Here is a 26,504-nt window from a genome sequence, read left to right as displayed (position 1 = left end):
GATTTTTATTATTATTATTTTTTAAATAAAATAAAAAATAAATACAAAATAAGGGCCGATTTCAAGTTTTCATAACAATCGGTAATCAGCGTTTTTGGACGCTGATTACGGCTGATTACATTGCACTCCACGAGGAGACTGCGTGACAGGCTGACCTGTTACGCGAGTGCAGCAAGGAGCCAAGGTAAGTTGCTAGCTAGCATTAAACTTATACAAAAGTCAATCTTAACATAATCACTAGTTAACTACACATGGTTGATATTACTAATTTAACTAGCTTGTCCTGCGTTGCAAATAATCAATGCGGTAATTTATCATCGAATCACAGCCTACTTCGCCAAACGGGTGATGATTTAACAAGCGCATTTGCGAAAAAGTACTGTCGTTGCACCAATGTACCTAACCATAAACATCAATGCCTTTCTTAAAATCAATACATAAGTATATATTATTTTAAACCCGCATATTTAGTTAAAAGAAATTCATGTTAGCAGGCAATATTAACAAATTGTGTCACTTCTCTTGTGTTCTGTGCAAGCAGAGTCAGGGTATATGCAGCAGTTTGGGCCGCCTGGCTCGTTGCAAACTGTGTGAAGACCATTTCTTCCTAACAAAGACCGTAATTAATTTGCCAGAATTTTACATAATTATGACATTGAAGGTTGTGCAATGTAACAGTAATATTTAGACTTGTGGATGCCACCCGTTCAATAAAATACGTAATGGTTCGGTATTTCACTGAAAGAGTAAATGTTTTGTTTTTCTAAATGATTGTTTCCGGATTTGACCATATTAATGACCAAAGGCTCGTATTTCTGTGTGTTTATTATAATTAAGTCTATGATTTGATAGAACAGTCTGTCTGAGCAGGGGTAGGCAGCAGCAGGCTCGTAAGCATTCATTCAAACAGCACTTTCCTGCGTTTGCCAGCAGCACTAGGCAATTCTTGAAGCACAGCGCTGTTTGACTTCAAGCCTATCAACTCCCGAGATTAGGCTGGCAATACTATTGTGCCTATAAGAACATCCAATAGTCAAAGGTACATGAAATACAAATGGTATAGAGAGAAATAGTCCTATAATAACTACAACCTAAAACTTCTTTCCTGGGAATATTGAAGACTCATGTTAAAAGGAACCACCAGCTTTCATATGTTCTCATGTTCTGAGCAAGGAACTTAAACATTAGCTTTTTTACATGGCATATGTTGCACTTTTACTTTCTTCTCCAACACTGTGTTTTTGCATTATTTAAACCAAGATAAACATGTTTCATTATTTATTTGAGACTAAATAGATGTTTATTTATGTATTATATTAAGTGTTCATTCAGTATTGTTGTAATTGTCATATATTTTTAATTGTCCAATTAATCGGTATCGGCATTTTTTGGTCTTCCAATCGGTATCGGCGTTAGTCATAATCCTCTAGTTTATACTTGCGTACTATTGTTTGTACTGTTGAATGTGGTAACTTCAGGCGTTTGGAAATTGCTCCCAAGGATGAACCAGACTTGTGGAGTTCTACAATTTTTTTCTGAAGTCTTGGTTGATTTCTTTTGATTTTCCCATAATGTCAAGCAGAGGCACTGAGTTTGAAGGTAGGCCTTGAAATACGTCCACAGGTACACCTCCAATTGACTCAAATTGTCAATTAGCCTATCAGAAGCTTCTAAAGCCATGACATCATTTTCTGGAATTTTCCAAGCTGTTTAAAGACAGTCAACTTAGTGTATGTAAACTTCTGACCCACTGGAATTGTGATACAGTGAATTGTAAGTGAAATAATCTCTGTAAACGGTTGTTGTAAAAAGATGTCCTAACTGACTTGCCAAAGCTTTAGTTTGTTAACAAGAAATTTGTGGAGTGGTTGAAAAACGAGTTTTAATGACTCCAACCTAAGTGTATGTAAACTTTCAACTTGTGCTCTGTTCTGACTGTCCAGTACTCATTCTCTCGCCAACAATGTCATTACCATCCTCATTACCATTTATCCCCCAGTGTCACTGATCTCCCTCTTCTCTCCCTCTTCTGCAGTCTTTAGCCTCTGAGTGAGCTGGTAAAGATGGTGAAGCCAGACATCCACACTCTGGCCCACCACCTGAAGCAGGAGCGGCTGTATGTGGCTTCAGAGAAGCAGCTGATCCAACGGCTCAACGGGGACGTGCTGAAGACTGCTGAGAGGCTGTACCGTGCTGCCTGGATCACCAAACAGCAGAGGATCAACCTCGACCGGCTCATTCTCACCAGGTCAGCATGGGGCCCCCCAGAGCTGTTCTTACCAGGGCATTTCAACGAGATTGATCCAATTGGAGAATAGAAACAGTTCTAATAGGAACTCGCCATTATAAAAATACATTTTGAGTTGTCCTCCACTTGATTGTATTCGGCAGTGTGACCTTTAGTGAACTAGTAACTTAGTAGTCCTGAAGTAGGATCCCACCATATTAAACTGTCTTATCTTCCTGATGTGATGATGATGTTTGTTGTAAATCCTGCCAAACACGGTGCGTGTCAGAGCCAGCCGAGCACTATGTAGATTAGCAGCCCAAAAGGGAAATAGCAAGGAATCAGAGGAGTCCTGTGATCAGCAAGCATGTCATACAAGCATGTCACTCCAATCAGTAATCAACAGCTTTCTGTTGCTCACTGTTGCCCATTTCCAGCCACTGGTTTGTGGAGCCTTCTCCTCTCGTAGTAATTAAAGCTCCCTGTCCTACAGTGCTGAGGCCTCCCCGGCCGAATGCTGCCAACATGCCAAAGTGCTGGAGGACACGCAGTTCCTGGACGGCTACAAGACTCTGGGCTTTCAGGAGAGCATCTATGGGGAGTTCCTGGGTCGGGTGCGCGAGAACCCTCGGCTGTTGGCCTCCTGCCTGGTGGCTGGGGAGAGGCTGAACCAGGAGCACACACAGGGAGTCATTTACACGGTCTTCACCTCCCTCTACGGTAACTGTATCATGCAGGAGGATGAGCGCTACCTGCTGCAGGTGAGCTGCCCGGACATCTTCTGATCTTTGATCTAGACACTTGTACTATAAACACACAGCCAATAGCCACATGCACTCCCCAAATGCACAGCAGCCACCTCTTATTTACCACTATTACCTGTCCTCATAGGTAGTGTGATGAGGCCATTTCTAACCTCTGTACTGCTAAATCTAATGGTAATGGTGCTACTGTTTCTATCAATTCCAGGTCCTCCGCTACTTGGTGGAGTTTGAGCTGAAGGAGAGCGACAACCCTCGGCGGCTGCTGCGGCGGGGCACGTGCGCCTTCAGCATCCTCTTCAAGCTCTTCTCCGAGGGGCTGTACTCGGCCAAGCTTTTCCTCACCGCCACCCTCCACGAGCCCATCATGCAGCTGCTGGTGGAGGACGAGGACCACCTGGAGACGGACCCCTCCAAGGTGACGGAGCGCTTCACGCCGGCCCAGCAGGAGCGCCTGTTTGGGGAGAAGGGCTCGGAGGGCTACAGACAGAAGGTGGCAGCTGCCGTGGAAGCCAACGAGGCCAAGCTGGTGACCCTGGTCAACAAGTTCATCGGCTACCTGAAGCAGAACACCTACTGCTTCCCCCACAACCTGCGCTGGATAGTGTCTCAGATGTACAAGACGCTATCGTGTGTGGAACGGCTGGAGGTGGGTGAGGTGCGGACCATGTGCACGGACCTGCTGCTCACCTGCTTCATCTGCCCAGCCATAGTCAACCCTGAGCAGTACGGCATCATCTCAGACGCCCCTATCAACGAGGTGGCTCGTTTCAACCTCATGCAGGTCAGTGGACAACCCAACAGACTCATACATCCACACTATTCTTATCCATGCCTGGACATTGACCGCTTACAATCAAATATTGTTACCTTTCCCCTTTATGCATTCTAATCATTATCTTTGTCCTGTAGGTAGGGCAGCTTCTTCAACAGTTGGCAATGGCTGACGATGATGGAGACCCCCGGAGGAAAAACAGTTTGGCCAAGTTCGATAAGGTAAGATCCTCAAACACACATCTTAATATATAACCGGTTTGTCCATGGGGTAGCTTTTATTACATTCTGAATACATGTTTTGCTTCTTGCGTTATTATTGAAGTTGACTGTCTGGTTGTGTCACCTCAGAGCTGTGTAGCTGCCTTCTTGGATGTGGTAATCGGAGGGAGAGCTGTGGAGACACCGCCCATGTCCTCCATGAACCTACTAGAAGGACTCAGCAGGACTGTGGCGTACATGACACACAGTCAGCTCCTCTGCCTGGTACGCTGCTGATCTGACTGTTTCAGTCTGAATCTTGTGTGGCTTATGTTGTAGTTAGCCTAGTCTTGAACAGTATGTACACACGTTTTAGATGGGCAACAGTAAACGTTCCTATGTTACAGGAAGTGAACTTGACATGCCCAGGCTTGTCAGACCAGAAAGGGAGGGGACATTTCACACAGGTTGTTGAGGGTGCTGTTATGTCTCCACGACTGGGAGTTACCATAGCGTACTCAAGAAACAAAGTATTACCACATCCTCCTGGAATTGTGGTGCTGTGGCTCCTCCCTTAGTTACCTTTCCTTATAACATTAGTGTGGTAATCAATAATTACCCTAGCTGTATTCTGTTGGCATGTCTCAAGCCCCACTTTTAGTTTGATTGTGAAGAAGAGCCCTGCATTTATCACCCGTGTCATAAGTTCTCCACCAGCTTAGCTATTGAAGCCTTAGTAAAAAGGTAATTGGATTCCTCATAGAAACTAGGATGTGAGAGTATTAAATAAAATAATTAACTCCTATGGTGTTCAGGTGGACTTTGTACGGAGTGTGATGGCAGGGGACCACCTCCGGGAGGAGGAGCACATGCTCCTGGAGACCATGCTGGCCAACGTTCCCCAGTCCCGCACGGTGAAGAGCAACAGTCTGGAGCTCACCCCCTCCAACACACCCCAGCTATCCCCAGCCACCACCCCCGCCAACAAAAAAAACAGGAACATAGGTACCTACCGACCTCCTCGGCTGTTGTTACTGTAGACCTGCAGCCACTGGCTTTCTGACAGAGAAATACATACTGCATAATGATATACGTGGTTTATCTCCAGTATTTGTTATTCCTCTTATAGCATTGCACCAGTTGGAGAGTTCAGTTTGAAATTACAATGAAACCAGCCTTTTTATGTACTAACTATAGGTTATTTCATTCATGGTAATAAATAACTAGGTGAAGTAGCTAAAGTTGTAATGGCTGCAGGAAGCCTCTGTTATGTAGGAAGCTAATGAGGTTCTGGGCCTGTTCTACAGGTAATTAGCAGCCTCTAGATTGGAGATCCATTACGCAAATGAAAGCCAATTAAATTACAAAATATAAATGAACCCTTTCTTAATTGGTATGGATGGAGAAATATATACCTTCTCCATCATTAGGAATAAATCAGTTAAATGTGATGGCGACAACATCCTCCTCCATTTGAAATAAGCCACTTTAAGCTGCCCTACTGAAATGTGAACCATTTCGATTTGAAGCTGTTTTACGCAGTTGATTGCTACTCGCTCTGTATTCTCTCTTGCCCTCAACCTTCTTCCTCCTTTCCTCCTTTGCTGCCTGTGATCGACCCAGGACAACAGTTAGCAACTTCCTGGGACTCCACAACCACCACCCTGTCTGCTCACATTCCATTAGTTACCCCTTTTGGTGGGTAGCCTGGCAGCCCTGTGAGGCTGACTAGAACTAAAGTGTGTTTGTGCCACCTAGTCATGTGCCACTGCCAGTCACATACACCCAGTACCAGCCATGCTCATAGCCATGGTCCCTGCTGCAGTCCCACTGCTTCACCACCAGATAGAGCTAGCTGCTAGATGTGCCCTTGTCACCATGCCTTTTCACCATGCCTGCTTTGCCCTGTGCTCTAGTCTTGTTGACCTGGTTTATACCTGGTTCTCTCCTGCTTGTTTTCACTCACATGGTAAATTCTATTGTGTTTAATGATACGTGCTTTTGGCTAAAGAGAAGATTGAAGTCAGACATTTTTTGGGGGTGTTTTTTTTGCTGATGTTGGGATCTTAGATCCTTCTGCATAAAGCAATGTATCACAATTACCATCCAGAGCACAATCAGGTCAGTCATTAGAATGGTATGCATGCCACGTGCTGATTGGGATGTGGAGTGTGGCTGCTTCACCGCGTCCGACATGCACTTGTGATTTGTGAACCTTATTGGATGCACTCATTGACCTGTATTACACTGGACGGGTTACACAGCACAGGTTGTCTAAGCAGTGCAGAGCTAAATATCCAGTCTCTATTAGGAAAGATTGATTGATTTAATGATTGAATCCAATTGAGTCATTTCACTGCAATACCTCTCACAATGCAAAACTGAAAGGTTGGGAGCAGCTAACGGGTTGGGAGCAACTAACAGGTAATCAAAGAAGCAATGCAGTCCGTATGTAGTTGTGTATAGGTACCTGAGTTTTTGTTAGTATAGCCTACCTGTTTGCTTTTATTATTATTATAGTTGAAGCCGATTCCTGTCTTTTGCGCCCCCTGAATCTCAGTATTACAGAGTAACACCTTGTCCCCTGCTCCCACTGAGTCTCTGTTAGTTAGTAACATCTCTGCCCCTGCTCCCACTGAGTCTCTGTTAGTTAGTAACATCTCTGCCCCTGCTCCCACTGAGTCTCTGTTAGTTAGTAACATCTCGTCCCCTGCTCCCACTGAGTCTCTGTTAGTTAGTAACATCTTGGCCCCTGCTCCCACTGAGTCTCTGTTAGTTACTAACATCTCGTCCCCTGCTCCCATTGAGTCTCTGTTAGTTAGTAACATCTCGTCCCCTGCTCCCATTGAGTCTCTGTTAGTTAGTAACATCTCGTCCCCTGCTCCCACTGAGTCTCTGTTAGTTAGTAACATCTCGTCCCCTGCTCCCACTGAATCTCTGTTAGTTAGTAACATCTCGGCCCCTGAGTCTTATAGTTAGTAACATCTCGGCCCCTGAGTCTTATAGTTAGTAACATCTCGGCCCCTGAGTCTCTTTTAGTTAGTAACATCTCGGCCCCTGAGTCTCTGTTAGTTAGTAACATCTCGGCCCCTGCTCCCCCTGAATCTGTCAGTGAAAGAGTAAAGCCTTATACCCTGTCTCTCTCCCTGCTCCCCCAGCAGCCTCCCGCAGTCGTAGCCGTTCCGAGCTGGCCCAGCAGGGGGAGGCAGAGGCTAGCTCTCTGGAGTCCCTGCAGGAGGTTATGCCAGAGGAGGTGCTGGTGATCTCACTAGGAAGCAGCCCGCAGACCATCCCTGGGATGATGTCAGAGAATGAGGTAACTAACGAGCCTGGAACATGCACGTTGTTATGGAGAGTATATGGTGTAATATATACTTGCACACAACATTGGAAATGAAGGGTCAATGCATTTTTTATATAACAGGTATATTTGTCATTATCGGAAGCCCACATTAAGAGCCAGGATGGCAGTAACCAGTGCTGTTCCCTCTCAGGTGTTGACCATGCAGCTGACTGATGGGTCACAAGGGGACACTCCTGCAGATGACACCAAGCACCATGGCAAGCCAGACAAAACCCTACGCTTCTCCCTCTGCAGTGACAACCTGGAGGGCATCTCAGAGGGTCAGCGTTCTAACAGCCCACATGCCCTGCTGACTTACTAGTTACTACAGCAACACAACATAATGTTTTGAATGTATCACCATGGAATGAGGTGTTAAAGGCTCCTAAACTACTGTAATAAGTATATCTGTTCTAATATAAACAGTAACTCTTCATGTACCACAAAAAGAGGACCTTGTGTATTCTGATGCGTTGTAGTTGGAGATGTCTAAATGTAATTGTTTTCTTTGCACAGGTCCGTCCAACCGGTCTAACTCCGTGTCATCTCTGGACCTGGAGGGAGAGTCTGTGTCTGAGCTGGGAGCTGGGCCATCAGGGAGCAATGGGGTGGAGGCTCTACAACTGCTGGAGCATGAACATGGTGTGTTGTGGGAAATCGATGTCAGGGATCATTACATTGAGCCATGATAACATTGTCATTATCCCTGTCCCACCCCCAGCCACCACTCAGGACAACCTGGATGACAAACTGCGTAAGTTTGAGATCCGCGACATGATGGGCCTAACAGATGACCGGGACATCTCTGAGACAGTGAGTGAGACCTGGAGCACAGACGTGCTGGGCAGCGACTTTGACCCCAACATGGATGAGGATCGACTGCAGGAAATAGCTGGTAAGTCATAGGGAGAATCTCAAGGGTGTACTCTTCGTGTCCTCGCCTCCTTCTTAAAATCCATTGGATTTATAAGCCAGAGGTCCCTCCCCTCTGACCTTCTCTAACAACTGGTTTTGAGAAGGGGGCAGGGAGAGAAGATGCGATGAGTATGCAATTGAGATTCTCCCAAAGACATAGAGGTCCTTACTACATCAGAAAATGTAGCATAATACTGCCACCTTATGGTTTATGGCGAAAACGGCATGTTAAGCCTTCATCAAATCAAATTGTATTTTAATTGTCACATGTTTCGTAAACAACAGGTGTAGACCAACAGTGAAAAGCTTACTTATGGGTCGTTTCCAACAATGCAGAGTTAAATATAAAAAATACAAAAATAAAAATAAATATTGACAAAAGGAATAAAATACACGGTGAATAACAACAAGTAAAAATAACATGGCTATATACAGGAAGTAGAAAATAACAACGTGGCTATATACAGGAAGTAGAAAATAACAACGTGGCTATATACAGGAAGTAGAAAATAACAACGTGGCTATATACAGGAAGTAGAAAATAACAACGTGGCTATATACAGGAAGTAGAAAATAACAACGTGGCTATATACAGGAAGTAGAAAATAACAACGTGGCTATATACAGGAAGTAGAAAATAACAACGTGGCTATATACAGGAAGTAGAAAATAACAACGTGGCTATATACAGGGAGTAGAAAATAACAACGTGGCTATATACAGGGAGTAGAAAATAACAACGTGGCTATATACAGGAAGTAGAAAATAACAACGTGGCTATATACAGGAAGTAGAAAATAACAACGTGGCTATATACAGGAAGTAGAAAATAACAACGTGGCTATATACAGGAAGTAGAAAATAACAACGTGGCTATGCACAGGGAGTAGAAAATAACAGTGTGGCTATATACAGGGAGTAGAAAATAACAACGTGGCTATATACAGGGAGTAGAAAATAACAACGTGGCTATATACAGGGAGTAGAAAATAACAATGTGGCTATATACAGGGAGTAGAAAATAACAACGTGGCTATATACAGGGAGTAGAAAATAACAACGTGGCTATGCACAGGGAGTAGAAAATAACAATGTGGCTATATACAGGGAGTAGAAAATAACAACGTGGCTATATACAGGGAGTAGAAAATAACAACGTGGCTATATACAGGAAGTAGAAAATAACAACGTGGCTATGCACAGGGAGTAGAAAATAACAATGTGGCTATATACAGGGAGTAGAAAATAACAACGTGGCTATATACAGGGAGTAGAAAATAACAACGTGGCTATATACAGGGAGTAGAAAATAACAATGTGGCTATATACAGGGAGTATAAAATAACAACGTGGCTATATACAGGGAGTAGAAAATAACAACGTGGCTATGCACAGGGAGTAGAAAATAACAACGTGGCTATGCACAGGGAGTAGAAAATAACAACGTGGCTATATACAGGGAGTAGAAAATAACAACGTGGCTATGCACAGGGAGTAGAAAATAACGACGAGGCTATGCACACGGGTATGAGGGAATTGAGGTAGCTATGTACATATAGGTAGGGGTAAAGTGACAACAGGATAGATGATAGACAGTAGCAGCAGTATACTGTAGGTAGGGTAAAGTGACTATACAACAGGATAGATGATAGACAGTAGAAGCAGCGTATGTGGTGAGTGTGTTTTGCGTCAGTATACATGTTATTTGTGTGTGTGTGTGGACCATGTTAATTCCTTTGTGATGTGGACACCGAGGAACTTGAAGCGCCACTACAGCCCTATTAATGTGGATGGGGGCGTGCTCGCACCTCTGTTTCCTGTAGTCCACAATCAGCTCATTGTCTTGCTGAAGTTGAGGGAGAGGTTGTTGTCCTGGCACCACACTGCCAAGTCTCTGACCTCCTCCCTATAGGCTGCCTCGTTGTCGGTGATGAGTCCTACCACTGTTGTGTTGTTAGAAAACTTGATGATGGTGTTGGAGTCGTGGGTGTACAGGAGGGGACTTGAGCAGCCCCCGTGTTGAGGGTCGGCGTGGCAGGAAGTCCAGGATCCAGTTGCAGGAGGAGGGGTTCAGTCCCAGGATCCTTAGCTTATGTGATGAGCTTGGAGGTCACTAGGGTGTTGATTATTGAGCTGTAGTCACTGAACAGCATTGTCATGTAGTTCCTTTTGTCCAGGTGGGAAAGGGCAGTGTGGAGTGCAATAGATTGCGTCATTCTGTGGATCTGTTGGGGGGGATATGCGAATTGGAGTGGGTCCATGGTGTGTGGGATGATGGTGTTGTGAGCCATGACCAGCCTTTCAAAGCATTTCACGGCTACAGATGTGAGCGCTACGGGGCGATATTCTGGAGCATTCCATCTATTTTTTTCAATTGTTAAATAAGTAAGGACAACCTTCAATGTTCTCTAAGACATAATTATCAGAATGTTCATTTTATTCGACGCAAACCTTTCTTCCTCCGTTCTCCTTTCTTCCCTCACTGGTTTCTCTCTCGCTCTGACATTCACTCAGTCCCTGCAGTCTTATTGACCTTGGTTCCTTCTCATTTGCATCCACCATTTTTCATTGCTTGGAATATGGCGTTGGGGGACTTTTCCATCATTAAGTGAATTTACAGCGATTTCCTTATGTGTTTTCTCCAAGGGATTGGGTTATGAGATGCACATTAAATATCCATTAATACCTCATTATCCCACTGATAAGATTACCATGATAATGAGGCAGAAATTCTAATTGTTTCACTTCTTGTTGTGCCACTCATTTAATCATCCACCTGAAAGACAAGTGCTCTGCGCCCCTACCTTGAAGACTGTAAACATGGACAGCAGGGTAGAGCTCTCCTGCCGTTAGAAAGGGCCCTGCCCCCTCCCAGCCCCGCAGACTGTTGCCTGGTCGCTGGCACGCATGTGCGCCCATGGTGTGTGTGCTGTGAAGTGGAAACATGGCGTACCTGTGGGTGCGGGTACCACGGGTCGACTCCTGATCCGCTCCCCGGCCACCATACTCCCAGTCACACCTGCTAGATCTTTTCCCTCCTCCGCATTCTTCCACCTTGTTAACCTGCCGCATTCCAAATGGAAATGGAGGGACGTCGTGTGGAGGACTTTGTGGGTGTGGGGTAATTTAGTTGTGAGTAATGCCCAGCTTAATCAACATCTCAAAGTCATGGCTCAGGAGGCAATGGTGGGGTGAGATATTACCATTAACCTTTGAACTTTGGCACAGTAGTGTGTGCCTGTGGGCCCAGTGTGAAATGCCTGTGACCTCAGGCTCTCTCTCTCTGTCTGTCTGTGCTAAGGGGCGACTGTTGAGAACATGCTGGGCAGCCTGCTGTGCCTACCAGGCTCCAGCTCAGTGCTGCTAGACCCTTATGGATCCACCATCTCAGAGACCACCAGCGAGGCCTGGAGTGTGGAGGTCCTGCCCAGCGACTCAGGTGGGTTCAATGTTGAGAAGGGGTTCTAGGAGCTGAATGGAGTCTCCTCTTGTCTGTTTCGTAACTCTACAAACTTTTCCCATGAGTTTCTACGTAGAAGTACTTTCCTTGTCTTCCTCTGTGCATTACATCGGCAGGAATCACTCCAGTAGGTGTGTTTACGGTATGACTCCATGTGTGTGGGTGGACACGCCAGGTGTGCCCCCCCCCAGTTCCATATCAAGGAAGTGGGTGCAATCTGTCATGTTTGTGTACACTACCCTGTCTATCAGGGTAGATCTGCCTTTGCCAGTAAAATACAGCTCTGGGTTTCCCCAAAGGAACCTCCAGGTGTGTTTGCACCTGTAGTGGAGGAACAGCCATGAGGAAATGTTCAAGGACAGCAGCTGTTTGCAGTCTATTGACATGGTGTCAACCTTTCTGCTGGCAACATCCTCTCACAAATCTGTAGACATTGCAACACAATCTTCTGACAGTGGGGGGGTTATGTATGGACATGTTGTGCTGAGCAGTTCCAGCACAGTGTGAATATGGTCCCATTGCAGCAATTACAAACCAAACGTTATTATGAACAGTAGGAGTCAAATCAATCTTAAAATATGTCTCTTTGGTTAACACAATGTCCTAAAACGTATGTTAGATTACGTGGTTAAACCCCCTTGAAAGACAGTGTTTCATGAATATCAATAGATTACTTTAGTAATAGCAGTACAAGTGTTTCTTGGGAAAGCCTGGACTCTCTCTGTTAATTAAAGTGCACCATTGCAATATGTGCAGTGTTAAATTGACATGCATGAGTGTCTTGATTGCTTTTTGTTTCCGTTTGCTGCCCCTGTTCTGCTCTGTAATAGGGCTATCTGATGCGCGCCTGGAGTCGAGCGTTTGTTTCATGGCTAGGCAGCAGAAAACTACACTCCGAAGAGCACTTCACTAGCACATTATTACTAACGAGCATGCAAATGAGTACTGCGGTTACTTTGGGACCTCTGGGTTAAGCTGAACAGCTCCATTGGGCAGCCACAAAACGGCCTGGACTCGAGTTTACGTTTTTCCCTTTGTCAATTGTAGATGGTTTGTTTGCTTTCGTGCATATTAGTTTTCTTAGCTATTACTTTATCCTGCCAGAAAAGGGAGACTAAACATACAGTAAGGTATATGCCTACACTTGCATTCTTACATGCACTATGTGCCTATGAACAACTTACATTGTTGACTGTAACTGGATGTGACTGTACTCTCTGTGTTGCTCCTCCCCCTCCAGAAGCCCCAGATCTGAAGCAGGAAGAGCGTCTACAGGAGTTGGAGAGCTGCTCAGGGCTGGGCAGCACCTCCGATGACACAGAGGTCAGAGAGGTCAGCTCCCGGCCCAGCACCCCAGGGCTCAGCGTCATCTCAGGTACCCTGCACCTCTTTCACTCATAGAAGCTTTACAGTATACCTAACACATCAGTTTCTATACTAACGTACATATTGAAATAAAACAAGTCTAACCAGTCAAATAATTATAATGAATGTATTTCAGAGCCATATTGGGTTTTGTCTGTGTTAGCTGGAGAGCAGTCAGATAGTGCTAGATAAGCCAGTACAACCAGGTCTTTGTGAGAGTTTGGCTAGGACACAGAGGTTAACACTGGTAGCTCAGGTGAACAGGGTGCATTGACATGCTTGACGTAGCATCTCAGATTAAGATGACTAGGCCTGTGCCCACGGCTGAGCTCCTGTAGGAACCTGTCCCACAAGGGCCGTGCCGATGGATAGGCTCTGTCTGATTTATCAATCTTACTGCTGCATCTCACTTCCCACCCAAGGGAGCTCCCGCTACCATATTTAGAGGTCCCAGTGGGCCCCAGGCTGAGAGGGACCGTTCAGCATATCCTCTCAATACGCTTTGTATGCTCTGACTGCTAACTGTCACACATTCCCCGTCACTCAGAATAGAAGCTAGTCAGCCAAATCCAAACCAAGTCTTCCACAAATGTTACCAACTCCTGGATGGCACAGATTTTAACAGATGTTTTTTTTCTTATTTATTTTTCCTGCAGCGACATCAGAAGATAGAGGCAAGACGGAGGACCTGCGGTCGGAGTGCAGCTCGGACTTTGGGGGGAAGGACTCTGTGACCAGTCCAGATGGGGAGGAGTCGTCCCACGGTAGGAGTGAGGGGAGAGTGTCACCTCCCGTGTGGCCTGGACGTGGCATCACTACACTGTCAGCAGCTAGACCTATCAATCCCTGTCAGATGAGCTGCCATGACCTTTCCACTATACTAGAATGCTGCTGACCCTGTTGGAAACGTTCTGCTTTGTTTTCTAATGAATGTTTAGACCAGATGGCTCATATCAAGCATAGGTACACGATGGCCAATACAAAGAATAGCCCATTTGTTTTTTTTTAATGGCATGAACAATTCTATCAGAAAGTGGCTCTCTGTTTAATGTATGAATAACATTCTTGTTTCAGGAGCACACCACAGTTTGGCTTCTCCGGCCTCGCAGGCAGACTCCTTACTGGCCATGTTTGATCCCCTATCCTCCGGGGAAGGTAATTTCTGCTCCCCCAATCAGACCAGGAAATTAGCATCATTAAGTTTCTAGTGGCGTAGGCTCACAGAACAGCTTGATTTCTGAGAAAATGAACCAAAAGAATCTTGCCCTAATTACTGGACAAAACATTAGTGCAATAAAAATGTCTACTGGGTGGGAATGTCATTTCAATGAGCTAATTTGAGTGAGGGTTGTGAGGTGAGCTGTGTGGCAAGGTGAGGGGGATGACAGGTTGAGAGACCTCACCCCAGGCACATTGGCACAGTCCCTTGTGCCACTGTGCTCATGGCACCAGGCTGCCATTGGAAGCTTTTCAGGAGAGAGAATCTACCCTTGGAACAGGTGGCCTACCCACACCTAGGGCTAGTTTCCCACCAACCAGCCTCACTTTCCTCCACTTCCTCATTGTTTTGCTGTGTTTCCTTTGTTTCTGGACACACTCGATAATTGTGAAAGTGTTTCTGAGGAATGAGGAGGTAGTTGTTGTTCAGATACACCCTTATGTGCTAAGCTGTATAACCAAACTAAGCCTTTTTTCCCCACAGGTTTCTCTACTGGTACCATCGTGAGGCCCAAAGTGCACTACGCCAGGCCCCTTCATCCTCCCCCTGACCCTCCCATCCCAGAGACCTGTGCCCTGGGCCAGGAGCCCCGCTACTCCCTGTTCACGCCCCACTGCCTGGTCCAAGCCGAGCTGGAGCACACCAAGCAGCGCCACTCCTACCCAGACAGGCTGGTACGCAGTCGCAGCTCTGACATTGTCTGCCAAGGCCGCCGGCCTACCAGCGACCCGGGCCTCAACCGCAGAGCGGCAGCCGAGGAGCGGGATCCTGCCGGGCACTTCTCCATGGGGCCGTCCTCGTCCCCCAGCAAGGATTCCCTAAAAGGAGAGGTGAGAGCTGCTGTTCATCATTGTCACATCAGTCCTGCATGCTGCTCTGCTCTCCAAGCCCAGTTTTATACCAACTGCATTCTGTAACAACAGTCTTAGTCATTTCACTAAAGATAACATGTATAAAAGGTGAAGTGAGATAAGGAAGTAGAATGTCACTTTGTCAGTACATTAAACCTTTCTTTCCTGTGCTACCCGTACAGCGTCAGTATGCATTCAAAAACATACTTGAATATTTATTTTACAAAGGTTGAGGAGAGAAAGGACAGTGATGAGGAAAAGTCTGATCGCAACAGACCATGGTGGAAGAAACGCTTTCAGTCAGCCATTCCCAAAGGTAAGAAATAACTTCTAAACCTGCTCTTTCCCCCTCCATCTCTGTGCCAGTTTGGCACACCCTCTTTTCTATGTTGCAACAAATGCTTTTAGTGGGTCAAGCATTTTGACAATTTCTTTGAAAATTGCATGAAATTGTTACTATGTTTCGTTCATTTTCACTCTTTCACGATGTTCTCTTAATAACGTCTATTGCAGAAAATGTACACTTTTTTTTTTTAAAGACCTGTACTTTAACAATTTGTAATGTGAGAAGAATGATGCACGATCGCTCCACTCCACCGTCGATGTTCTGCTTTGAAAAATACAGTTTCTTGTTGTTGAATGTTACACCAGACAAATGGACAAGTGTTTTCTTACATCTCACTTGCTCTAGATTTTCTTTTTTAGTTTCTAAAAACGAATCAGTCGTGAGGGGTTTGAGCGGGTGTAGAGTGTGCAGTGGTACCCCTCCCAGCGGTCCTGTCATCCCCAGCCAAATGGTCATTACATAGACCTCTCTGTCATCACCGCTGATTGATTACACATCTCTTGTTGCGGTTAAACTCCAAAACCATCTCTCATAGAAGTGTCAGGGAAATAATGAGCTGTGCCTACAAGAGATGACTGCTTATTACTCTTTTAGATAATGATGTTCCTTTAGTAAACATTAAACATTGTATTAATAAAGCCTGCTCTGCACAGAGAAGTGTAAACCCGTTAAGTTTGAGTTTGACAGAAAGAACAGCAGAGCACCGTTTAGTGTACATGGAATAGCCTATTAATATTTTAGTCTTTGAGGAAAAAAATGTCCTTGTCCATCCATTCAATATCAACCCCTCTGTCAAACTGTTGAAAACCAGAGTCCACAAAAAGGCCTTTCTGTTGGCCTGGTCCTGCTGCTGCTGTGCTGTGAAATATCATGGTGATGTGTAGCCTAGCCCCGCAGTGTCAGCCAGGTAGACTTGAGTGTGTGAAAGGCCAACCCTGTCTGTTGTGTTCCTCACACAGTGCTGTATTGGACGGCTGAGAGTGAAGTCCCAGGTAACACTTCCAACACTAGCTGTCATCATCGAGCTAGCTGCCCTGACGGCAGTGCTAGTGGCTGAGTGCTGTAAGCCGTGACGCTTGTAGACGTGGCCCTTTGTGATAGAGAGAGCTGTGATGTGACATGGTGCTGCCTGAGTTGATGTCCCGGCTCCTCATTCATGCATTTCTTTTGGATGCCCCCATTTTTCTGTACTGTAATGTTTGCAATGCAGCATTAGGGCTCGCAGAATGGCAACGCATTTATACATTGCTATACCTCTCCACGTTCTCTGGCTGTAAATACCGACCTGTAAGATTATTCTGTCATCTGGATCTAGACCCCCTGTTTGTTCTTTTGACAATCGTGTGTTAATAGCCTCACCTGCTTATTTGCATATGTATGTATGTATGTATGTATGTATGTATGTATGTGTACACTGAGTTTACAAAACATTGGGAACACTTTCCTAATATTGAGGAGTTGTACCCCGTTTTGCCCTCAGAACAGCCTCAATTCGTCAGGGTATGGACTACAAAAGCGTTCCACAGGGATGCTGGCCAATGCTTCCCACAGTTGTGTCAAGTTCCATGGATGTCCTTTGGGTGGTGGATCATTCTTGATATGCACAGAACTGTTGAGCGTGTGAAACCCAGCAGTGTTGCAGTTCTTGACACAATTCCTGGCACATGCTGCCATACCCTGTTCAAAGGCACTTCAATATTTTGTCTTACCCATTCACCCTCTAAATGGTACACATACATAATCCATGTCTGAATTGTTTCAAGGCTTAAAAATCCTTATTTAACCTGTCTCCTCCCCTTCATCTACACTGATTTTGAAGTGGCTTTAACAAGTGAAATCAATAAGGGATCATAGCTTTCACCTGGTCAGCCTGTCATTGGAAATGTTCCTAATGTTTTCTACACTCGGGGTGAATCTGACATGTTTTGTCCATTACGGTCTGGCAGTTGTATTATTTTAGCCATTTTGCTTTTATTTACCTCTCTAGCATTCCTTTGCTATTATCGTGCATTCAGAATAGGGATACATCTTAATTTTGTTCAGTTTATATGCTGCTATGCTACTGTGTGCATGTCTCATCTACATTGTTAGTCAATGGTAAAAACCACTGTAAATGTGTGCAACAACACTTCTTGTTCTGCAGTCATGAAGTGAGTCATGATGAGACTGCGGTCCAGAGAGAGTGAGAGCAGAGCATCACTTCTCCTAGCCCACTCATTATGCTCTCTCCACAGCTCCGATAGCCTTCCGGAAAAGGGACAGGCAGGAGAAAGACGATGTGGGCCATGAACGCGTCCCACAAGGTCTGTCCTGATTTGTCATTGCACTCAGATATTGGGGGGGGGGGGGTGTTTCCCATGGTAGGTTTAACCCAAATGCGTCCTGTGTGTTTGTCAGATGACACTCTGTCCAGGAACTCCCAGGCCCAGGCAGCAGAAGACATCCTGGACAAATACAGGAACATCAAGAGGACCAGCCCTAGTGAAGGAGCCACCGCTGCAGCCTATGACACTACAGGAGGTCAGTGTCTTTCTCACACACACACACACACACATTCAGTGAATTAATTTGAGCGTGTGAATGTGTTGTGCACAGAGCTGTGTGGAGAGGAGGGTTTACACGACGAAGCTCTGCAGAACATGTCCACAGACGACCTGCCAGACTCAGCCAGCCAGACAGCCCAGCAACACGACTCCAGCAAGTTCTCATTCAGGTTAGTAAATCCTTAGCAGCCGACATAAGTCACACACCTAAGATAACAGTAATAATACTAAATGTGTTAATATTTCAGCTTTCATGCAATGCTTTATTAATTAAGAGGTGCTTCAGAGGCATGAAAATTGACACAAGACAAAAGTGATAAGAAACAAACCAAATCTCCATTTTCCTTTTTTCTGCTCATATGTTGCAGTGATGCAAAGAAGAAGTTGAGACTGGCCTTGTGTTCAGCAGACTCTGTGGCTTTCCCCCTCATGGCTCCTGCCACCACACGCAATGGGCTGCCAGACCACACAGACTCTGAAGGTACCATTCTATTATTTCTGGCCATGTTATATCTGGCCACATTCATTCCTGTAAGTAAGCCTGCCCGCTGCACGTTTACCAACAGGACATGACTACACAATAGAAAGTGACATCCTTTGAAATGGTTACATTTGAAATCCATAAGACACTCTCTTGGTAGTCATCAGTCACATTCACATGTCAGGGGGGAGCATGGCAGGCTGATTCGATTACAGCAGTAGTCCTTCTCTCAGCGAGGGGCCAGTGTGTCTGAGCGTCTCACCCACCGCTGTCTGTCTCCCGTCTCCTTCCCAGACAATGAGATCGTGTGCTTCCTGAAGGTCCAGCTGGCGGAGGCCATCAACCTGCAGGATAAGAACCAGATGGCCCAGATCCAGGAGACCACTCGCTGCGTCAGCCGCTTCGACGCACGTACCTGCAGGAAGCTGCTGGCAGCCATCGCCGAGGATTACAGGTAACTGTGGAGGAAGAGACGCTGCAAAAGGAGCAGCACTGCACATTCACTGCTATTACTGCAAGGACATATCAACTGTACCACTGAACTTTGTATTGTTTTGTTTGAAATATGTACAGTTGAAGTCAGAAGTTTACATACACTTAGGTTGGAGTCATTAAAACTAGTTTTTCAACCACTTCCCAAATTTCTTGTTAACAAACTATTGTTTGGGGAAGTCAGTTAGGACATCTACTTTGTGCATGACACAAGTAATTTTTCCAACAATTGTTTACAGACAGATTATTTCACTTAAAATTCACTATCACAATTCCAGTGGGTCAGAAGTTTACACACACTAAGTTGACTGTGCCTTTAAACAGCTTGGAACAGCTTCTGATAGGCTAATAGACATATTTTGAGTCAATTGGAGGTGTACCTGTGGATGTATTTCAAGGCCGACCTTCAAACTCAGTGCCTCTTTGCTTGAAATCATGGGAAAATCAAAGGAAATCAGCCAAGACCCCAGAAAAAAACTGTAGACCTCCACAAGTCTGGTTCATCCTTGGGAGCAATTTCCAAACGCCTGAAGGTACCGCGTTCATCTGTACAAACAACAGTATGCAAGTATAAACACCATGGGACCACGCAGCTGTCATACCGCTCAGGAAGGAGATGTGTTCTGTCTCCTAGAGATGAACTTACTTTGGTGCAAAAAGTGCAAATCAATCCCAGAACAACAGCAAAGGACCTTGTGAAGATGCTGGAGGAAACCGGTTCAAAAGTATCTATATCCACAGTAAAACGAGTCCTATATCGACATAACCTGAAAGGCCGCTCAGCAAGGAAGAAGCCACTGCTCCAAAAACGTCATAAAGCCAAACTATGGTTTGCAACTGCACATGGGGACAAAGATCATACTTTTTGGAGAAATGTCCTCTGGTCTGATGAAACAAAAATAGTTATATTTGGTCATAATGACCATCGTTATGTTTGGAGGAAAAATGGGGAGGCTTGCAAGCTGAAGAACACAATCCCAACCGTGAAGCACGGGGGTGTCAGCATCATGTTGTGGGGGTGCTTTGCTGCAGGTGGGACTGGTACACTTCACAAAATAGATTGCATCATGAAGAAAGAAAATTATGTGGATATATTGAAGCAACATCTCAAGACAGTCAGGAAGTTAAAGCTTGGTCGCAAATGGGTCTTCCAAATGGATAATGACCCCAAGCATACTTCCAAAGTTGTGGCAAAATGTCTTAAGGACAACAAAGTCCAGGTATTGGAGTGGTCATCACAAAGCCCTGATCTCAATCCCATAGAAAATGTGTGGGCAGAACTGAAAAAGCATGTGCGAGCAAGGATACAAACCTGCTCTGTCAGGAGGATTGAGCCAAAAATTCACCCAACTTATTGTGGAAAGCTACCTAAAAACATTTGACCCAAGTTTAACAATTTTAAAGGCAATGCTACCAAATACTAATGGAGTGTATGTAAACTTCTGACCCACTGGGAGTGTGATGAAAGAAATAAAAGCTGAAATAAATAATTCTCTCTGGTATTATTCTGACATTTCACATTCTTAAAATAAAGTGGTGATCCTAACTGACCTAAGACATGGTATTTTTTACTAGGATTAAATGTCAGGAATTGTGAAAAACTGAGTTTACCTACACCTTAGCCAAATATATTTCAACTTCCGACTTCAACTGTAGCTCTATTTGGAAGGCTAACATAAACATTTAGATAGTACTACTGTAATCGGACATTACTCACAACATTCATTGATAGGCTATCTAATTTTGTCACCGAATGCAACTGTTCAGAAGCATAATCCGTAATGCCTGCATGTTGTCCCCCCCCCCCTCCCCCGTTAGGAAGCGGGCGCCCTACATAGCTTATCTGACGCGGTGTCGACAAGGCCTGCAGACGTCCCAGGCCCACCTGGAGCGGCTGCTGCAGCGGGTGCTGAGGGACAAGGAGGTGGCTAACCGCTACTTCACCACAGTATGTGTTCGCCTCCTACTGGAACACATGGAGGCGAAGTCCCTGGACTTCATCAAAGGTCTCTGCTCCTTATTACTGATGTACTGACTGGGACTTTTGGAACCATGAATTGACTGATGGTGTCTCTGCTAGTTGATTGACCTCTGAAGGGCCATAGTATGGAATTCAAAATACAGACACTGAAATTCAACCTAACTACCTGCATCACATTGCAGTGTTTCATTTACAATCTGGAACCTCTAAAATACTCTAATTGCTCAGTGTGTCTGTACCTCAGGTTTTTCCCCCAACCTTCCAGGGGTGAACAGTACCCAGTGTGTCTGTCAGTGTTCAGTTTCTGTTCCAGTGCTCAGTGTGTCTATCTCTGATTTCCCCCCCCCCCAGCCTTCCAGGGGTGCACAGCGTCAGACGACAAGACGGCGGCGGTGGAGGACTTCCTGCGCTACCTGTACGGGGCCATGGCCCATGATGCCATCTGGCAGTACGCCAGCGAGGACCAGCTGCAGGATGCCCAGATGGCCATAGAGCGCAGCGTCATGAACCGCATCTTCAAGCTGGCCTTCTACCCCAACCAGGACGGGGACATCCTGAGAGACCAGTGAGTAACTGTGACCGCAGCCACCTCACCTCGGTCACATGGCCCCAGCATTCGTGTGGCTGCTGCCACTCATGCTTAGAAATTACCCAGCTTCCTGTCCTCCTCGGATGCTAGTTTACGTCATTATCCTTTACAGATTTGAATGAAGATTACACTGTATTGCTATAGTAGTAGGTTTCAAGCTTATATTAAGTGAACAGTCAATACACTATGTTCCCCCCTCTAGGCTTCTACAGGAACACATAGCGCGTCTCTCAAAGGTGGTGACGGCAAATCACAAAGCTCTTCAAATCCCAGAGGTAACTCCCCACAGATTTGTATCCCCTCAATTGTCCATCAGTCATTTTTTTTATTTTGTATTGATGTTTGGAGCTCAACAGAGTTGACATGTTGAATGCTTTTTTCTGTCTGGCTCCAGGTGTATGCGAGGGAGGCTCCCTGGCCGTCTGCCCAGTCAGAGATCCGGACCATCAGTGCCTACAAGACTCCTCGGGACAAAGTGCAGTGTATCCTGCGCATGTGTTCCACCATCATGAACCTCCTGAGTCTGGCCAACGAGGACTCTGTCCCTGGAGCTGACGACTTCGTCCCTGTGCTTGTCTTTGTCCTGATAAAGGTGAGCATCCATCGCACATTGATATCAAGTTACTCTGAGATGTTTACGTCAATATCATATTCACTTTAGATAACACATTGTACCTCATTAAATGGTCAAACTGCTTCAACTGTGAGCAAAAGGCCTTGGAGGGAGAAACTGAATCCTCAGCACACATTCTGACAATCCTTTCTCACATTGACAGCTGTATAGTACATGTGTAGTAGCATGAAGATCTTGCTGTATGATAACCTGTATAGACATTTACCCATGGCATGTATTATACATGGCCTGGCGTATGGCTCTCTGTGGTTAATGTGAGCCCCCCTACCCCCCAGGCAAACCCGCCCTGCCTGCTGTCCACTATTCAGTACATCAATAATTTCTACGCCAGCCGGCTGAGTGGGGAGGAGTGCTATTGGTGGATGCAGTTCACCGCGGCAGTGGAATTCATTAAGACCATCGATGATCGCAAGTGAAGCAGAACCGCCACCTGTATGGGGAAGGAGATGGGAGACTTCCCAACCAACCCTCTCCCTCTGCTCCCCAGGACCCAGACCCACACCCTGTCTGTATAGCTGTACATAGTCAGAGACTTTGAGAGATTTAAAAAGTATATATGATTATTATGTGGACAAAATCCAGGTTTTATCATGGAGAAAAAGTCCTTGGAAAAAATGGCAGATGTTAACTTTGAACTTAAACTAATTAGCATTTTTCATTTAATCTCTTGTCTCTAGTCATGGTGAGGTGTGGGGGTCTATGTCTTGAATGTTATATCTAAAGTTACGATTCTGACGTTAAATTGACTGATGAAAGCGTCTAACCAGATGAAAAGGGACCATGTTTCCTAGAGATGATCTCAGATATATGTTGTGGAAGGGGGACTACCTGAAGGTGAGCGAGAGAGAAAGATTGTTAAATTGTGCAATCTTTCCCCTGAAATACTCTTCATCCTAATGCTCTTCAAGATGCATCGTATCCTGGGGAATCACATAACTCAATAGATACTGACTATTAGTGACTCAAGTAAATTATAAAATCAACCCAAAATAATCCTGCTAATATTAGTATATATATTTTTGACATTAGCACATCAATAATAGGACAGATTTTTTCATAAAATGTAAACGGATATATTCATTATTCGGTTCATCCTTCCCTAAATACTTTCCGTGGCAATTTGGACAGAAGGGCCCACATATTTATATATAAAATGTATTTATTTCTTTCATTCTATTTAATGGAATTGTATTTTATTTCTATAAATGAAATCACACATCATGCCTATTTAGGAGATTTAAGGCAGCTGTAAGGGTTGAGATATTTTAATATTGTTAGGAGGGCAAGCACAGCATTGTCCTCAGACTGAGAAGCCCCCAGGATAAGTTGTTGGCTGTTTGCTACAGCTTATAGACAGGGTCACCACTGATCAGCTCCTGCACAATATCAGTAGTGCTGGTGTTTTTAGAAATACTGAAATGTGCCTTGAGGAGGGCCACTTTGTGTAAGTCTTTTTTTTTTTAAACAAAAAAAAAACATGTTTTCTTGAGAATGAGGGTTCTGCTTTTGGTTTTCCATAAAGGATAGGCATTACTTCCCCATACCATTATCACAGGGGTGGGCAACATACAGCCCGGCCTGCGAGCCCTATTCAGTCTGGCCCCGCGGGAGGTTTGAGAAATGAAAAAATATATAATTTGGGGAAATTATTATTATTATTGGGTTAAAAAATAATCCAGGCCACTCTTGAACGTCTAAAACAAGATCAAGTATGTAAAAATTCAAATGTTATTATGACCTATACGTTTTCAATTAACTGCCAGCGAATTACTTTTGACGAACAAATCGGTCCAGGAAAAAAATCTGTGTACCTCTCCACTGAATTTTGAAAAGCCTTCAAGCCTAAATTATTGCCCACCCCTGCATTATCACCTTTGATCCCCACAGCCGGTCTCTCTGAGAAACCTCTTTCCAACCTTAGTGCTGGGAGTGGAACACCACTGGTTGTTTCGGTTCATTCCCTTTGCACTCATCCCCTTTCCGTTTTCCCCTTCAATATTTAATATCCTACCTCAAAGTTAGAACCAATGAGCCTGACGTTTGTTTGTGCACAATACTCTTTAATATTGGTTGGATATGAAGAGTAATGGAACAGGTATTCACTGTTTAGCATCAGCTTCCTCTATTGACACTGATGACTGCTCTCTTGCAATTACATGGTTTGACAAGGTAGTAAAGCATTTCCAAATGAACAAGTTGACTATTTCTGTAGTTGAAGCTGTTATAATGCATGCATGTTTTAGCATAGAGCAGAAATACTAGTGATTGGAGTAGCTCTTTACCTCCTCACACGATCAAGAAAGGGACTTTTAAATGTATATGCACTCTTGTATTATTTGATTTCTTCTTTCATTTTAGAGTGCAGGGATATTCCAGTTTCATGTTCTTTCATTTACAGGCATGTTTCTAATCACTTACAGCCAAAGGCACCAAAACTCATAAAAGCATCTGTTTGTTGCAGCTACAAAAAGCAGGAACACTGCCCCCTCTGTTTGTGCAACTTTGCATTGTGCCAAGTGTATGTCTTATTTTCTCTTTTAAATCACTACTTTCAAACAGTATCCCATTAATAGACAGCACAACAAAAATAGCAAATAATCAGAACACTATCTGATATGTTACTGACCATTTGAAAAAGGCAGTGTGGGATAATGTGGGCTATGTTGCGTGAGAGGTTTGTACAGTGAATGTGTGATATGTTGGTTTATGTGTTTTTTTGAGAGGTCCACCCTCTTCCTCCTCTTTCACAATGTCAGGACGATCTCCTTACTGTAGCTACAGTACTCCTCGATGAGCAGTAAATCTTTGTTGGTGAAAAACCTAAAATATTTCTAAAGTTAATTTCGAACTCAGACCAGTTCTGAAAGGGTTGTGAAGAATGAGGCTGGGTTTTCTTTTGTCTGTCTCACTGATGTAATTTCTTTTTCAATGTTCGGAGCTTAATTACTCTGGATTTTTTTGTACAAGGTAAGCGAAGCTTGCTCCGTACATTTGACATGCAGAACTTCACGTGTTTTCTACTCTGCTCTTTAGTAATGAGTCACACTCGTTTTAACTAAAGCCTCTGACATTACAAATGATACTGTAACAGAGATTTATATGGGTAGCTTAGCTAGGTCTGACTGTTACACTTTATCCAATAACATCAGTCAAGGACACACATTTATAAGCAATCTCAAGTTGTGATATTAGTGTTGTCTCCACATTTCCTGACTTATGTTCCTGTTTTTTGAGTAATGTGTGTACAGCATCTAATGGTTTTTAAATACACCTGTGCAAAATAGATGATACTGCTGTTTAACCTGTTTGAAAAAACACCCATGTACTGATTGGTCACAAAATGTAGATAGACTGTAACCAGAAGTGTTTATGTGATGTCACTTTAGAAGTATGTACAGTACAGACCAATGTGATCAAACAATCTGGACCTGGCTTGTGTATTAATGTTGCCTTCTACATATCAGTGAACAAAGATACTTTTCAATAGCTAGAAAACTACAACCAGCCTTTGTCTGACCTGATTCATACTGTTCATACACAGTGACAGAATACCTCACATTGTGAAGTTAAAGTACAAATACACATCCTAACATTGAGAATAATTCTGTACTATAGCCTGAGTTTAACAATGATTGTATGCAAACAAGTGGACAGTTGCCAGAATGGTGGACTAAAAGAGACTTGACTATGGAAATCTGGTCTTCAAAGCTTTACAATCCTCTGTGCTCTAGTCCCTGTACAGAGTAGGCAGAACAAGCAGAAAATAATCCATTTTACATTTGTAAGCTTGCACAATTATGACATATGCGAAGGGGAAGGCGTTTGTCTTTAAGGTGATTCATGTATCATATAATTCTTTAAAACAATAAAATGCATTTTTCTGTACCTGTATCCTGTTATTTCTGTGCATGCAGGTAATGGTATGTGAGGGCTCTCTTGTGGACGGAGGGAAGGTGTATGCTGTAGTTTAGTCTTGTTCCATTTCGCTCCCGAGTGGCAGTGGTCTAAGGCACTGCATCTCAGTGCTAGAGGCGTCACTACAGACACCCTGGTTCGAATCCAGGCTGTATCACAACCGGACATGTGTCGTCCGGGTTTGGCCGGTGTAGGCCATTGTAGATAAGAATCTGTTCTTAGCTGACTTGCCTAGTTAAATAAAGGTTAAATAAAATGCATAAATATGCTATGGGAGAGAGAGCTCTGTAATTCAAATCAAAGTTTTTGTCACGTGCAAGGTGTAGACTTCAGTGAAATGCTTACTTACAGGCTCTAACCAATAGTGCAAAAAAGGTATTAGGTGAACAATGGGTAAGTAAAGAAAT

At 44.3% G+C, this 26,504-nt stretch overlaps 1 protein-coding gene across 12 annotated transcripts in view; it reads left to right on the top strand.

Annotated features, from left to right (window-relative positions):
* LOC110535971 (GTPase-activating protein and VPS9 domain-containing protein 1) overlaps positions 1–26,067 on the top strand; it is a 31,851-nt gene extending 5,784 nt beyond the window's left edge. Inside the window, exons 2-29 of one of the 12 annotated variants that reach the window (XM_036935802.2) lie at positions 2,036–2,248; positions 2,721–2,988; positions 3,197–3,772; positions 3,901–3,984; positions 4,114–4,248; positions 4,779–4,968; positions 5,587–5,661; positions 7,125–7,279; positions 7,458–7,587; positions 7,823–7,948; positions 8,028–8,201; positions 11,523–11,660; positions 12,922–13,056; positions 13,703–13,810; positions 14,121–14,201; positions 14,749–15,095; positions 15,345–15,432; positions 16,422–16,454; positions 17,697–17,765; positions 17,860–17,982; positions 18,058–18,175; positions 18,374–18,486; positions 18,781–18,940; positions 20,797–20,984; positions 21,311–21,524; positions 21,751–21,823; positions 21,943–22,140; positions 22,458–26,067. In XM_036935802.2, coding sequence (XP_036791697.2) covers positions 2,064–2,248; positions 2,721–2,988; positions 3,197–3,772; positions 3,901–3,984; positions 4,114–4,248; positions 4,779–4,968; positions 5,587–5,661; positions 7,125–7,279; positions 7,458–7,587; positions 7,823–7,948; positions 8,028–8,201; positions 11,523–11,660; positions 12,922–13,056; positions 13,703–13,810; positions 14,121–14,201; positions 14,749–15,095; positions 15,345–15,432; positions 16,422–16,454; positions 17,697–17,765; positions 17,860–17,982; positions 18,058–18,175; positions 18,374–18,486; positions 18,781–18,940; positions 20,797–20,984; positions 21,311–21,524; positions 21,751–21,823; positions 21,943–22,140; positions 22,458–22,598 — 4,425 coding nt within the window. In that variant the 5' untranslated portion in view covers positions 2,036–2,063 and the 3' untranslated portion in view covers positions 22,599–26,067. Of the gene's footprint in view, positions 1–2,035; positions 2,249–2,720; positions 2,989–3,196; positions 3,773–3,900; positions 3,985–4,113; positions 4,249–4,778; positions 4,969–5,586; positions 5,662–7,121; positions 7,280–7,457; positions 7,588–7,822; positions 7,949–8,027; positions 8,202–11,522; positions 11,661–12,921; positions 13,057–13,702; positions 13,811–14,120; positions 14,202–14,748; positions 15,096–15,344; positions 15,433–16,421; positions 16,455–17,696; positions 17,766–17,859; positions 17,983–18,057; positions 18,176–18,373; positions 18,487–18,780; positions 18,941–20,796; positions 20,985–21,310; positions 21,525–21,750; positions 21,824–21,942; positions 22,141–22,457 lie in introns of all 12 variants that reach the window. The other 11 variants (XM_036935805.2, XM_036935804.2, XM_090190556.1 and 8 more) reach the window with 11 other exon arrangements.
* Positions 26,068–26,504: the final 437 nt, after the last annotated feature.

Source organism: Oncorhynchus mykiss, chromosome 11, assembly GCF_057628025.1.
Source record: "Oncorhynchus mykiss isolate SJ-2025 chromosome 11, ASM5762802v1, whole genome shotgun sequence".
Classification (NCBI taxonomy): Eukaryota; Metazoa; Chordata; class Actinopteri; order Salmoniformes; family Salmonidae; genus Oncorhynchus; species Oncorhynchus mykiss.
Note: the sequence above shows the minus strand (reverse complement) of the source record. Positions and strands in the feature narration are given on the sequence as shown.